We start from the raw sequence: 16,415 nt of genomic DNA on the forward strand, positions 1-16,415 counted from the left end.
AGTTTTGTTGCTGGAATGGTAAGTAGACACAGCACAGTTCAGCTGCAGTCTTATGATAACCCCAAGTCTGTATTTTACTTGTTTCCATATTTCAGGCTAACGAGTCTCCATTCAGACAACTAAAGGTTAAGGCCATTGTTTTGATATGAATGATTTTTTTTTTCCTTTTTGTACTGGGCTTTCCAGACTGCTGTTGCTTAATGTCAGATATTTTCAAAGACTGACCTTTGTAGTTTATACACTCCCCACTATAAAAATGTCAATCCCCGTCTGTATCCTGCCTTAACTGTGAAGTGCACATTCAGCGCACTTCACACACGCGATTTATAGAGCACCTTCTGTGGCATCAAAGACTAACAATTCAATAGGAAAGGCTGAGACTTCAAATATGTTATTCGCACAGAGCAGAACAGTGGAGTCAAAATAAATACAATACAATCCAGAGGGAAAAAAAAAAAAACTCCAACTCTACAGTCTGAAACCTTCAGCTACAGATGAGTCACAGTTTAACAGACAATGATGCCGATTTCTAAATATCAATAAATATAAAAGTACCAAAAAGCTGTGTGACAGAATTCAGTGTCTGGCCAGCTGGCTGTAGGAATAACCTCATGCTTGTTTAGAAACAACTGTCTCCATCTAATTTTGTTAATTTAGTTTGAAATGTGTAAACTAAACAAATGGTGGACAAGTCTTAACTGCAAACCATAGAGAATATAATTTCCACAAAATTCACAGTTACAAATCAACCAAAAGAGGATTTGGCTGAGACTAACCTGTGACAGAGGTCTGGACAGCCTGTGGCTCCTCTCCTCTGGTGACCAAGAACGCAGCTGGACACTGTAACATATCGATGAATACAAGTCAAGGATACATACATGTGATGTTGTCTCCTGCAATGTGCACACACACACATTGTGAGGATGTATCTCAACTTTCAGACATAACACCTGCAAATGAAGTGAATGAGCTGAGTGAAGGACAAAGATATTGGATATTTTATTTTTTTTATTTTTTTTTCGCGATTACATTACAACTCAAAATAGAGCGCTGGGCAGGAAGCTTTGTCCGGCCAGAACAGTGACAACATTTTGGTTTGAACTGTGGCCTACTAAATGTTTTCCAGGAGAGTCAACAAATGTCCGAGCGTAGAGAAACCATGGTGAACGTTCCACATTCTGCCTTTTGTTAAAGTGAATGCAAACGGAGGAATGTGATATCCTGTGCATATCCTTTGTTACTACAGTACAATCCCATGGCTCCACTTTCTGTCTGTTATTCCCATACCTATTGACTCGCCTACCGTAGAGTCAAGAGAGTACTTTCTGCAGCCTTTTGTCCAGATCCAGCCTATTTAGACGGTGAATGGTTGGGCTTCTAAAAAACACTCAACTGCCCATGTGAACTGTGGAGCTCTGAAATATCCTGTTTTTTTTCCCCCTTCATGCACGGTCATATAAAAAGGATTTCTTTTTCATCTAATCGTTCAGGCTAATTGTCCAAACTGTAATTTATAAGTAATAAGATTATGTGTGCGTGACACGATCTTTTCAGACAGTGTAACCCTTTACTAATGCTGTAACAAAAGCACACAATGAAAATGCAGAAGATTCAGGAAGAGGGTGTCAGAAGAATACAATATATCTGATTTCCAACACAAATGCACTAAAATCCAATTAGATCTGAGTGTTCGGACATGGTACAGAATAACACTGACGTTGAAAGCATGGTGAGGGAAGTTACCTCTTGTTGGTGGTTGGTGTCAGCCTCTCCTTCTTTCCGTCGGGGCTGGCTGGAGGATCTGTTGAGTAGGGTCCTGGGGACAGCGATGCAGGGCTGCAGATGGTGTACTCTCTGTAGTTCTGGTTCTCATCTCGGCTCACGATTACTGCCTCCTACAAAACAACGCAACAGACACACGTTATTGCATTAATGTCTGTTGAACATTACTTCAAACTTGAGAGCTTTTTGCCATGCTAGTGGAGAAAGACTCAACCGAGAAGCATAACGACACATGTAAGAATATAGTAACAAACTGTAAATTATTTTAATGTATTATACTGCTTCCATCTTGAGGGCAATAAATTTAAGGGAATATGCAATAAACCAATGTGTAATGGATGAATTGGTAGAAATGAGGTAGAGCACTTGTAGTCAAAACAATCTATAATATAAATCAAACAGGTACGTGCGTGCTCCATGAATAACAAAGAAAAAGAGAGATTCAAGTGCCTGTACTGACCTGAAAGCGTCCAGTGAGTTGTTCGGGGGTGCTGATGCCGTTAGTCTGCCGGGGGCTGTAAGGTTCAGGTCTTGAAAGACACAAAACCACAGAGATCAACTGACTGTTAAAACGAACAAGATCGGACTAACCAATGTTCCCTTCTCCAGCCTTACGCCTGGAATAAAGTCTGATTCCATTACTGACGAGTTTCAAAAACAGACAAAAGAAGAAAAAAAATAAGTTTATGTTATTAAGTATTAAACTTAAGTAGTTAAAGTAACTTAGATAGTTAGATAACACTGAATATAAATTAGATAACACTGAATACAAATTAGATAACACTGAATACAAATTAATGTACTAAATATGTGCATGCATATTACTGAACAACAAACCTGAATGAAGCAAAAATTATAAATTTGTTCACGGTCATTATTTATGAACATTTAAAAACCGATGGTGAAGTACCAGAGGAATAGGAACCCCCGTCTCCTGGTCGTCATCCAGGGAGATAAAGTAAAGTGAGTAAGTGACTTTTAGCCATTTTGCTTTGATTGGCAACTCATGGAATTCATGAGCTTTAGTCAAAATGTGTTTTAAGGTCACAGGGAACTTTGACCACAAAATCTTTCTCTGTTCACCCTCAAGTCCAACTGGATGTTAACAGCAAATATGAAGACATTGAAGGTTTTCTTGAGATTTCTTGGGATTTCACAAAAAATGTATGGACCCAAAGCATAATGCCTCCTGCCACAGTTGTCTCTGGCACAGAGCTGTAATAAAAATCTTTTTGATATCCCTTCTGCTTTTGGTTTGGCAAGTGTGCGTCGTTATGAATCTTGAAGATGAGGAGGAGTACTTCAGGCTTTGTCCTCCACTTTGACAATATCCTTTCAATCTCTCCTTTATTTTCCAACCTTTTCCTTCTTAATACAAAACACATTCTAAGTAATTCTATTATATTATTATATTTTGAGGGGAAAATATGAGCAGTGAAAATGCCAATGCAAACACCCAATGCCCCACTGGCTGCAGGACCAGTGGCAGGCTGCCTCTCAGCTGAGCCCAAGGTAATGAGGCACGCAGGAAAGCCTGGATGCCTGTGGTAAATCACCCAGAAACACACCTCTAGCGGCCTCGGCTGCACACACTGCTTGAGGAGAGAGAGATGGCAATAACACAAAAACTGATCCAAAACTGGCGGTTCCTCCCAAAGGGGGGAATTTTAAGCCTGAAAAACTCATTGCTCTGAAACAGGAACTGCACAACTGAAAAATGCCAACATCTGCTCCTAAATTCCACTTGTACCACGGTCGTCAGAACACCAGACGAAGCAGTGAAAAATATCTGAGGTCAGTGATTAGATTAGTGTCTAGACTTTAATCAATGACCTGAGGTTGCAAGATTATTTTACAGAAGAATTAGAGGTAAAAAATGCTATCTGTGGCCACAGACATGTGAATGTGACATAAATCATCATCTGAAAACCTTTGCTGATAGTATCTGTATGCAGCCGTCAGTGAGGGCGACTGGAGAATGTTACTCCAAATGAGGCAAATGGTAAGAATTGGACCTTAAATATAATGTCATTAAAACATCATCTAATATCAATAGGAGTAGCAGAAGACATGCAGTCAGGTGGTAAAAGTGTTAATTCTCCTCAATTAAAAACCAATCAGGTACTTAAATGAACTGAATTGGTACTACAGTACCAACAAAGCTGTGTGATTAGAGAGTGACATATGCTTTGGTATCCATGACATCCCCCAGAAGGCATCAGCCTCTTGGAGGTCCACACAGTGATGGTGTGATTGTTTTGTCATATAGAAATATATTGTTCTGGCATGATTATGACATTGGATGCACCAAAAATAACCCACAAACCCCGTATACAGCAGCAGCTAGAAACAACACTTTTCTATTCTGAGGACGGATCGAGGCCAGCGTCTTCCAGTGGGCAACACCATCTGCGTAATGACGACCAGTGCCCACATCACGGTTGGTTTAATGAGGACAAACTTCCAAACAGATGCTGAGCTGGAAAGAGTGAGCAGCACAGAAAAAAAAAAAAAAAAAAAAAAAACAGATTTCTGCTCAGTTAGGATGGTAAGTACCAGCGACAGTTAACAGAGACAGATTAAAGAGATGGCAGATCAACACACAGGCATTGTCCTTTGCAGGCAAGGAGTAATGGTGTTGTTTCTGGCTTGGAGGGAGACATGAGGTCAGATGGGAAAAATTCACTCACATGGAGGTAGGACATCCATGCAGGAAGTACGTGGAAGTGAGGGTGTGTATGTGTGCGTGTTTGAGAAAAAGAGAAAAAGTAAAGACAGAGAGCAATAAGGTGACATAAGAAATAAGAATGTAGGGAGGACCTTTAATCAAAAGGCCAGCTATAAGCAGCCCTGGCTCAGAGGAAAGGCTTTTTGGTAGCCAACTCCCTGTCATCCAAACAAGGTCTCAAAACAAGGTTCGTTAAAAGGAGCGAGGAAGGGAACACTGTGACTCTCATACACGCTGGCATTTCCCCTGATAACAATCACTTGTTTTGTTTGTGCCCTGCTTGCATAATTGTTAAAAACAGCGTAAAGAATCATGCAGCTGGGGTGAATGTGGCCTCGGTACATACCATCCTCTACTGTACAGTATTTATTTCATTTGAATAAATCCAACAAACCCATATTCACAAATATTAGTGTAACAGCAGCTCTGCATGCCTGCATACCTCTCCACCATGAGCTGCAGATGAGTTTTGGAGTTCTTGATCTTGTTCTGGGCCTCCACATTCAACATGTCAGCTGTGTTTTCCCCATTGATCTCCAAGATAATGTCACCAGGTTGTAAGTCTGCGTTCTCTGCCTTGCTGCCCCCGTTGACCTGTTCAACAGAGGAATCAGCTTCAGTTAGTTTGTTCTGGCCCCAGGTCATGAAAACAACACTTTATGGATGCTATTCATCTCACAAGCATAGACACCTCAGTGTCCTGAGACTCCATGGACAATTATTCAGTGTGTGACATTCGACATTAACAAATAAGTAAATGAGAAAAGGAGGTTTCTGTCTTTTGTCGCATTCTTAACCCAAGTGTGTTTTATACAACTCAGAGCACTCATTGTAAATACCAAAAGACACCGCAGGCTCTCTTACACACACATGGAACAAGGCTGTGCCGGTCAATGGCAGACAGATTCATAACACCCTTGGGGAGACATCATTAGTGTGACACTACTTGATGGTTTGACAGGGCCTGACCTTTGCAACCAGCCTCACCGCATGTCAAAGTCAATGCTATACCACCACATCTGAGGGAATTCCACACTAATGGGCCCAAACATAACGTCTTCACTGCCGCACTCGGCTTTGCTCCCGTGTCCCAGGAAAATGCGCGCTGTATGTAGTCCTATAAAATATGGAGGTCAATGCTGTAACTGCTTAAAGTTTTGAGAGAAGTATGACATTAGCCACAAACCGTGCTTGCCTCACAATTAAAACCAGAGAGACGCAATAAAACAAAGAATGTAACACAAAATAAAAAAGAGTCAGTGAGAATGAAACTCTCTGCATGGTCTCTCTAGGGGATATTTTATCCCAAGAGAATGCCAGTCAACGAGCTATTTGTCAGTCAGTTTAGCAAAGCAAGAGGGCAGAGGTGCCACGTCTCTGGGCCCACTTGAGAGACAATTAAGCGTTGCTGTGGTGATCCACAATAGTGCATGCCTTTTCTGATCAGGACACGCCTGGTTTCACATAAACTGATATCAGTTGGGGGTACTTTGCCAGGGTCTTTTGCCCAGAAGAAACAGGGGCAAGCTATCTTTCAGGCACCCGGGAATAAAAGAGGGCATCCATGTCGCCGCTCTGCCGAGCGTCAGCCACTTCAGTTGGTTCATGCCTGTGGCAGTTTAACCATCGTGGAAGATGCATTCAAATCATTTCTCACATTGGACTTTCCAAACCCTTCAAGCTATAAAGTTTCTGTTTCAGCCAGGATTGTTGACTGACTTACCTCTCACATCAACACATTTAAAAGAGCTTTTTGGATATTTGAGACAAGCAAGCATGCTGGTATGGTAGGACCAAACAATAAAAAATGCTTTTGAAGTTGAAGGAGCTTGAAACCCCAGCTGTTTGAAGCATTGGTATCCTGCCATGGCTTTGCCGTAATTTATTCTTTATGGCCTGACAAGCTACTGGGGGAGTCTCACGATGTGCACTGGGCAGAACAGGGTATCTCTGGCATGCAGAACTCTGTGCAAGGTTTCCTGGTGGTGTTTACTTCACTGTCTGCTTACAGTGGTGATGTTTCAGTTTCTTCATTTCCATCTTTTTCCATCTTGTCTTGGGGAAAAATAAAAAACTGCGACTGGGAAACTTTGGTCAGTAAAAACAACATGAAGATGCTTAAGTTTACTGAAACACGTGGTAATACACATGCAGTAACAAAAACACCCATTCACACATTGCGCTCTGGGATCAGGAACCCCCTCACCTCCCGCCTCAGCTTCCACTGTTACTGTAATCAGTGGTTTCCTCCTAATGTAGTCTACTTCCATTCTATTCTAACGGGCTCAGTAGTCAAGGAAATAGGTACGACGCAGCAGCGGACATAAACAATGACAAGAACAGAGACACAGAGAGAAGGAAGTTGACTTTGCATGAAATGCCATTACAGACTGTGTTTTAACAAAAACAGAGGGTCGGGTTTGATAAGGCATGATGAAGTTCAGCGACAGGGCTCCTATTGATTAGTACCTTTGATACGGTTATGGCCTTCTTGAAGTCCCTCCCTCCAGATATTCTGAAGCCCCATGGTGAAGGACCAATCAGGTTCACGGTCAGCGCCATTGAGTGATCCAGCCAACACACACTCTTGTCAAAACTCTGTAAGAAAAAAAAAAACTTGAGCCACAAACATACAATGAATTGTGAGTCATAGGTTTAATATTAGATCAACAGGTGAGAGCTGAACATTTGTATACGCTGCCTTTCATGTCCAGCAGCCCTTCACTTCCACTGGCCTAACTAACTAACCCTTGGCATAGATTGTGCAACCACATCAAATGGGAATGGAGAGAATATGAAACCAAAGACACATGACTAGCATCACTGAAGTGCCAGCACAGCCAAAGTTTCATTGAAACCAAATGCCCTTTCAAGGAAATGTTTGGAGAAAAAAAAACAAACATAAACAAAAAGTCACGCAAGCATAGCATACAAGGAGCTAAATACTGTCTTGTGGTTAACTGTGCCCATTGAATGCAATGTATACATACATAGTATATATTGAGACTATACAGTGGTGTAATATGATATGACATGTAATATGGTAGCACTTCGTCATATGAAGACAAACTTTCCACATGAACTTGATCAGGTTTGATTTGTTTGGTAATCTGAAATTTGAGTATTTTATATTTACGTGGATAGACTATTTAGAGATTCTGCTGTGATTTTAGTAATAAAACCACCGGAAAAGTTATGATGTTTGTTCTCTTGTAGACAGAATTTTAATGAACGTCTCTAATTGATATGAATAGACAAACAAATCATTTGTGACATAATTCACAACTTTTTTTTGTTCTCTTTTATCCATTTACTTTATGATGTGTCTGAAGATTGTGTACAGCTTTGACTGATTATTTTTACCCATCAAAAATAAAGACAGCTAGACAAATCAATGGGAAACAGATTCTCCATATGTAGAGCTTTCATTTCTGGTGAGAATAGAGCTTTCATAGTGTTGCACATTGCAAAGTTCTGACGGGTGATGACAGTGTGGTGTACAGTGCTGTCTGTGCCATGCAGATTTTCTCCAGAAGCCTTAGAGACCCGTTGCTTTGGCTTATCTCTAAAGAAGCACAAAAATGATGATCCACATGAGTAAACACAGGATATCTGACAAATATTAATACGCATCCAACTCCACATAGCTGAACTTTCACTTATTTTCTTATTTGCAAGTTTTTCAGTGTCGCAATTCTCTTCAAATTATCACTCACTCTGCTGACATGACCAGCATGACAGGATGATAACGTCCCTATCAGCAAGGTATTGCAGGGTAAGCCAATACGTTACAAAACGTCGACATAAGTTAAAGCCTTGTAAATACATTCTCAAACGTTTAACTAAGAAGCTCCAGTATTTTCCAGCAGCCGTAGATGAAGCCTGTCTGTTGCATGACTGCATGTGGAGACAAGGAGCTCTGAGGTGTGATGATGTGCAAAGCACTTACAGGTTCATAAACACATCAACACCTGCACATTGCAGACACACACACACACACACACACACTCAGAGGTGCTGTGTTTGTGACTGAAACACATCTCACAAAGAAAAAGGTGCATGTATTTTGGCTGAAGTAATACATAGGTTCACTCATAGATGATGACATAAGCTATCTTAAGTATAGAGTTCTCCTGAAGAAGAGAAAAACAAACGACCACACTCAAACAATTCCTCATCTGTTGCTCAACTCAGCACAAACAAAGATTAGTCTTGCCATCAACCTTGAATTTAAAACTTACACTTCAGGGTTGTCTGTGCACTTTATACAGAGACACATCTGTTTTTCATGAGAAACTCTGCATCATTTTGTCTGCATATTTACCAAACACAATTTTGCTTTAGTTCAGAGAAAAGCAAAGTTTCAGAAATCCAAAGAAGTTGAGCAGATGGACGTTTCCATCCTCTGACTAACAACTGTGATGTATCAACTTATCGTGTGTTAATATGCAAACTATAACACACATCAATGTACTTGTTGTGAAACACACAGGCTAACCTTGTGGAACGTAAAAGATGAGCTTACTCAGTTTATATGAATAAGGTAATAAAAGTCTGTCAATGATTAAATGATTGCATAATAGTTATCGAAGCTCACGAAAATATGAAGAGGGAGCAGGACTAACAGACATCAGAGGATCAAGTGAAGTGGATTTAGGACAGCAGCCCTGCTACTCCCACCAAACACTGGCCCATTTCATCGTCTACGCATTCCTCAAATGTTTGGGACAAGCAGCGCAGACCTAGTTACTCATTAACAGTCTGGGCCAATTAGCAGGGTTACTGGGCTCACCATCATTAGGGTCTCTTAATTGCTGTGGCCTCCAGAAATAAGCGCAGTTGTGATAATGACAGGGAGCAGCCACCCCAAACTTTCCCAGCCTGTGGGGGTGTCAATTAGTTCCAAGAGCCTCAGCAGCTTCTCCTATAGAGTGGCCATTATCAACAGAGCGCCCTGCTAATTCTCTGTGTAAACGTTCACCGTTTGCATCATAAAAGCTCTGGTTGTAGACGACGTTAAGAGGACGGGGAAAGTATGCGGCACAGCCGAGAGCAAAGAAAAACAACACCTTGTGGTGATGATGATAAGTGGCACATTCATGTGCTCTGTTTAATTGGCCACTGATGAGCTTTTAAGAGGCGGCGCTTCTGCTCACATAAAGAAAAGTGCTGAACGTGGTTTAATGAAACGTCGCAATCGCACAAAAGCACCGCTGGGAAGTCGCCAGTATACATGAAGGTGAATTCTGTTCTGGTGACATCGAGCTGCTTTTGCCACAACACCAATTTGGCAGCACAACTGAACACCCAACACAATGTGAGGAATGCTACTCATGAAGTCATCTCTATGGCTCGCGGTTCATCCCACAGCAGGAGAACAACGTAGGGGGAATGGGAACTGGTACTGCAGCTGGAGTGAAATACTCACTTCCGACTAACACAACTGGCAGGTTTATGACTTACCTGCATACCAAAAAACAGCTAGGTGTCAAGTTTGACAGACGACAGGAGACCGCAACATTTCCTAGACATGCTCCTTTCTTGGCTCATACACTCAGCAGCAAATCTATCAACGTAAAACCAATACTGATAGTCTTAACCATCTCTACAATAAAGAATAAATGATCTTTTTGTAACAATGCTTTTAAGTATTTCTCTATGTAAAATGAACTATCCTCACCAGCATATCAGTACAGGCTCCAAGCAAAATAATATGAAACGCTCTTGAACTAATTAACATTCTCTTGTTAACATACTCTCCACTCCAACATTAAACTGGCTCCCAGCTGTGGGTAAACACTCTACTCCCTACTCCTCATTCCTCCATCCCAATGTAAAGAGACGCCGTGTTTGTAGACAGAAACGTCTGATGAGTCGCCACTTCAAGTTCTCCAAGAACAGAATTATGCATTTGTTTTTCTAGTTCATTCATTACAATTTACAGTTAGGCCAGTGTGCTGCATATGGCTGCATGAACTGTAAATTTCACTATTGTGGTGGATAAGACTGGGTTGTGAGTTGACTAAGACATGAGAAGACGTAGAACAATGGAGGATTCAATGGCTGGGAACTCTCCAGCTTCTGATCTCCAGCTAGAAAACAGAAAATGTAAATTTTTAGTTTCAAAGCTAAACGTGGTTAAGATTTCCCAACCCAGGCATTCACTTTTTTACATCATTTATTATCTAGAATATTTGTTGCCTTCAAATGTAAATTTTGAGCTTGTGGGTACAACATGGGAGGTCACGAACTCAAAATGCTTGCAAATGGTAACATCAGCTCTAAGTGGTAACTGTCGCCACCAGGACCCACAATTTAGTCATCTAATGTCTGGATAGCCCAATGTTGGCATAATTGAAGAGCACAATAAAAGTATGAGGCTGCTGGAAATAAACATTTTGCTCAGACATCATAAAATTAAGAAGAAAACTATACGACTAAATTACAATGTATTAACTCGCGGCACACCTTTTCTGCAAACACATCGCAACTTGTGCACTTGGATCTCTCACAATTTCAAGACCGCAGTAGCTGCCAAAACAGTGAAACCTTTTGTTAACCTCGACCTAACAAAACATTTGATCCCTTTAGTACATTTTTTATTTTTTTAGTTAAGCGAATTACGTGTCTGTTGATGCCTGGTTTCATCTGGATTTACCGCCCCCTCCCCGTCTCATAGAATAGTAACCCAACTATGACGAGGTCTTAAATACCTTGATCATTTGTTGAAAAAGCACCACGTTCCCTCAACTACTAAACATAAGCTAAAAGATGACTCTCCCTTTAAGAGCTGCCAGTCCTGCAACATATTTCATTATGTTGTTTCAACAGACAGTTATTTTTAAATCAAATCAAAACCAGGTCCACTGCCTTTGAATATTACACACTGACACAACTTGTTTCTTATTAGAAACAACACACAAAATTCACATTGAAGACAAAAATCACAGTTTTGCTCTTGTAAAAATCAAGTCCACCTCAGTGTTACAAAACTGATGAGGAAAACAACAGTTAGTTCGGTTTCCACTTAACTGTATTTCAGTTTTCACATGTATATGTGAAATTGATATGATATATATGATATATGATATTCCAGATCCAGCGTGCCATGTACATACTCCATACGTTAAAGGCCTTTAGGCACTTGTCACATGTGAGAGATTATTCCTACAGGCAACACAGACACAGGCCCTTCATAAAGGTTAGATTTAAGACCCACTGCTCCAACACGCAGAAAGACTTCAAGTATTTGCCCAAGGTAAAATATTTAATATATTGATTTTCCATAAATTTTTGATGTCGCCAATAGATCAAAACACTGGAAATATTAAATAGTGTAAAAAAAAAAAAAAAAAAAGTCTGTGACTCATCAGAGAATGGACATGGGCCTTCAGAGTGTGTCCTCTAGTTTCTGACAACACAATGTTGTTAGTGGGGGCCTTTGGGTCCAGGTCAACACCTTGTGCAGTTTTTCATGCTTTTCTGAGTCGTTTCTAAACTGTTTCTGTGTGTGTGTGTCAGGCTGCATCCCTGCTGCTGCTAAAGGAGTGTCATTGCTATGGGGTGGGGGTGTCTGGTCTGGTCTAGATAGGTTGTACATGTCAAAAGTAACACGGTCACAATATAAGTGTTATTTACGTCTCCTGTCAGTGGTTTTAATGTTGTGGCTGATCGGTGTATCTGTCACACTGTGTTTGTTGCTAATGTTGCTATAAGAGTAAAAGCAAGATCATTCTGTTTTCATTTCTCTGCGTCCATAAATAACAGTTGGTCTGAATGAGTTAAACCTGCTAACACATGTCTGAGAGTGCGTTCAGCATCAGCACAAGTTTTAGTTTGAATGTGTGTTAAAACTTCTAATACACATTCAAAATAAACCTTATGCTGACTCACCCTGACTCACCCTGTTATGACAACCAGTAGTCATGTTTGTCGTTAGATTAGTATTAAATGCCAGTTAAAATGTATTTTATAGAAAGACTAGATTAAAGAGCATAAACCCGACAGCGAGCCAGTAAATATTTGCAACACAGGAAACTATTATCATCATTATGTTTAACAAAGCAAACACTGAGAATTAACACCTCATTTATGCCAAAGAATGAAACATTTGGAAAAGCAAGTATGGGAAAAAGCGCAGCACTGGGAATTAATTATTCATGTCAACGGCATGGTATTATGATAAATAGTTTGATAACTCTGTATAATAAAATGTCTGGCAGACAATCCAGGCCACCTACTCTTCACCTCTTCCTTACTGCTTAACTGAGAAAGTTTTTCTTAAAAATCTGAGCCAAACTCCACTGGATTGAAAAGAACAATCACTCACTCTCCAGCGTGCTAATACTGAAAGAACGGCTGATGAACATAGCAGACACATGGATTCTGCTAAAAGCTCTGGCTGAGCTTTAAGGTGAAGAAACACTTCACTGAACCACTGTTGCTTCGGGGGAATATTCCTGGTATGAATCACACACTTGTCAAGGCTCTCACTGGTTGCCATACAGAAGTGTGAACTTTCCATAGCACTCCTCAGTGATGCTGATGTTGTTGAGTCTTAAGCCGCGTGTCACGCAGTGTACTGACAGGCCTGACAGGTCACCTACCTGGACACACACCCACTGAATAAAAACGTGAAGTATGTAATTGCGAGCCTCTCCCTGGGTTGATGAAAGTGAAATGACATTCTGTACATTCTCCCAATCACACCCATTCGACCAGATAAAGCAGTCTCTAAGGAGATGAGAAAATATTAACACATGATGTCAGTATGGGTGTTGGTTGATTACCTTCTGTATTGTTACAATAGCTTGTGTGTCATCAAACTAAACATGGAAAGACTGGAACATAATTGTGTGTTTTTGTGAGTTACTCCCTCTTCAAAGAAAGGGAGTAACTACGTATGTTTAGAGTAAGTTTATAGGTGATGGTGATTTACTCAAGTCTCATCCTGTCATAATACTTTTTATTCCACTAAATATTATCCTTGTCCTGCTTCACTACATTTATCTGACAGATTTAGTTACTAGTTCCGTTACAGATTAAAATCTTAATAAACAATAACAAATATGACGCTCTTTATTTAGTAAACCTACGCAACAGCTTATACCAGAACAAGTGAAATGATTTACTGATAGAGAAAAACTAGAAATGCTTTAAGGGTGACAATATTTTCAGTTTTTTTATTAACCAAAAAACAAACAATTGATTAATGGAGAACATCATCCACAGATTGATCTATAGGGAATAATATATACGTTCAATAGAGTTGAACACTTTTAACGCTGGACCTTTACTTGCAACAGTAAACTTTAACAGTGTGGCAATAGAAGTTTTACTTAAGTCAGTTATATGAACACTTCCTCCATCCTTGATGCCCAGTCAGAAACCTTTCAAGGTGAATGCTCATGGTGAGTTCCTGTCAACATTTTTGTTGCCACACTGCTATTATGCAGTTGACAGAGTAGGGCTCACTGTGAACTATGACTTGTAACAAGACAAGGAGTCAGGGTAATACTGTGCAACATCGCTTAGTGAGCATGTTACTGCTGTTCACGCTGAAAAGATCTGACAGCTCCACAGTCATGCCACTTCACCACATCCTCTGCGTATGCAATTAGGCACACAGCACGAACCACTGTGTTCATTACATGCACGCTCTCAAAATATATGCTGCTGCAATTGTGCCACTTTCAGAAAAATGTTTGATGCTTACTGAAAAACAGTCATTTGCCTCACAGTCTGCCAAACGTGATGCAAAACGAAAGAAATAACTGTCAAAACCATCCTGCAAACTGAAAACCACACCACGTCTGACAAGATCACGACAGATGAACTGACTTCCTGCACACACGCAAGAGAAAAACTGCTTGTTATGGGACCTTACGAGGTTAAAAGCTCCCTTCTATTGTAAAACAGACAAGAAAATCTGTCCTGGAGTGAGAAGGTAACGACTTGGCCCTTTCTATGTTTTCTTGAAGAGCTGCTGTTTTGCTCTCTCCAAAATTATAGTGGTCTGTTTTTGGTTCGTGGATGTCTTTATCCCGTTTCGGTGTCCAAAAAAACAAAGTCACCAGGAAACACAACACAGAATAGGAGTAGAGTAGGTAGAGCACACGCATGAAATGCAGCTGAGCACAGTCCCAGCGATGAACGCACAGATGAACACCAGCCGTGAAGGTTTCGCCGTGACTGCTCGAAATTACACATTCAGAAACTCCCCGAGTTCGCCATCTGCAGAACAGCCAGGTCTATTTATTTCTAAACACTGTAAGACGACCGGGGGAGAAAAGGAACAGCGGCTTCGAATGCTGGCTGGAACTAAAACGGGCCTGCTAAGTGAGACTCAACTGGCCATTTTAAGAGAAGTGAGAAAATTACACCCTCGGCAGTTGGACTAATGTGACATAAATGCAGAGAGTTTCCTGGGGGCTGCACCTGGCCCGGCCCCTCTATAAATCACACCGACTACCTGATGGGCAAAATAATCTTCCCCGCTCTCCCGAGTCCAGCTGGGATGGAAAGTCCACTGTAGGTACTGGAAATGCTCACCATGTGTGGGCTTAGAGTGTTCTAGTCTGTAAGAGTGACGTCCAGTTTCCACTAATATCACGCACCATTATCCAGCATTATGCAGCTCACAAGTGGCCACTATACTCCTTAAGTGTTCCCATACACTCACTTGCCATTTCATTAGGTATACTAGTGAAAACAAAGGTCTTCTAATATAACAATAAATAGCAATAGATGCCCCTTCGTGCTCCTCTAAACAGCAGCACAAAGGCGGCAATAGTCTGACCCATCAACTACAATGGGGTTGCCAAAAATAATAGAAACATGCTTCGATTCAACTTAATACAATAGTATGACAAATCACAGCTTCCAAAACGGTAACACGCTTCATGCAGACTTTTATATTATAATGCATTCATCTAGTGTACCTAAAGAACTGGCTGGGGAGTATATTTAGCATAAAGCATAGCATACTTTTAAAAAGCTTAACTGCCTTCTAAAATGTAACTTTCATTTTTATTTTTTATTTAAAAAATAAAAAAAAATAAAAGTCTCTCTAGTGTAATGCACACACGAATAACTCACACGAACTGCCACAAAAACAACAACAAATAAAAATGTGGATCGAGAACGTGACAAATAGGCAGCTAACCCGGCGATGTGATGACAATTTGAGCTTCATAAAAATACATCAAAGACTTCTAAATTAGCTCAGAGGCTTTACGGGCGTTTAGACGCTTTCAAAGGTTCACTTACCAAGGTGCCTTCTCCACCTGTTAAATCTCTGCGCCCTACTCCGCGAGACACTGAACCCAGGAAGGAGTAGGTAGGTTCCTAGACCAGCTCTAGCTGAAACTGCCTCCAAAACAAAGCAGACAGCGGCTCTATGAGCACTGGAGCGCTGCTAGTCCCTAGTCTCGGTCTCTCTTCTGATGTCAGATGTCAGATGGCACGCCACCTGTGGCTGCGCGCTCAGAGGTCGCACTGGGACGAGCTCGCGGTGCCATGTGCCGTTACCACAATACAAAGTTTTGACACAGCCTGCGGCAACCAGGGGCGTGTCACATCACGGAGGAGGGAGGAGAAGAGAGGAGAAGAGAAGAGAGGGGAACGCCATAGTGATAATTGAGCCATTTATCATAAGACAAAAAAATAAAAACACTCTTGCTTTGTATCCACGCGCCCCCTGCTGACGGAGCGGAGCGTGGCAGAGCAGCACGCGCTCAAACCCGATCGGCTGATTGTGGTAATGCCTTTCACCTGGCGCCACAGGTGTGAGCAGTTCAGCTGATTGGACAGCTGGTGGTTTATCTGAAATACATGTGATACCAGTGTAAGTCGTCAAAATAACCATTTTGGCATAACTGTCTGTACTTTAGGTGCGCCAATAAAA

At 41.1% G+C, this 16,415-nt stretch overlaps 1 protein-coding gene across 1 annotated transcript in view; it reads right to left on the reverse strand.

Moving 5' to 3' along the window:
* The window catches only part of pdlim2 (PDZ and LIM domain 2 (mystique)), a 32,715-nt gene extending 16,611 nt beyond the window's left edge, over positions 1-16,104 (reverse strand). Inside the window, exons 1-6 of the mRNA XM_047592478.1 lie at positions 15,779-16,104; positions 6,980-7,108; positions 4,953-5,104; positions 2,243-2,312; positions 1,744-1,895; positions 777-840 (exon numbers count right to left, since the gene is read on the reverse strand). Coding sequence (XP_047448434.1) covers positions 777-840; positions 1,744-1,895; positions 2,243-2,312; positions 4,953-5,104; positions 6,980-7,072 — 531 coding nt within the window. The 5' untranslated portion in view covers positions 7,073-7,108; positions 15,779-16,104. The remainder of the gene's footprint in view (positions 1-776; positions 841-1,743; positions 1,896-2,242; positions 2,313-4,952; positions 5,105-6,979; positions 7,109-15,778) is intronic.
* Positions 16,105-16,415: the final 311 nt, after the last annotated feature.

Source organism: Mugil cephalus, chromosome 8 (genome assembly GCF_022458985.1).
Source record: "Mugil cephalus isolate CIBA_MC_2020 chromosome 8, CIBA_Mcephalus_1.1, whole genome shotgun sequence".
Lineage (NCBI taxonomy): Eukaryota > Metazoa > Chordata > Actinopteri > Mugiliformes > Mugilidae > Mugil > Mugil cephalus.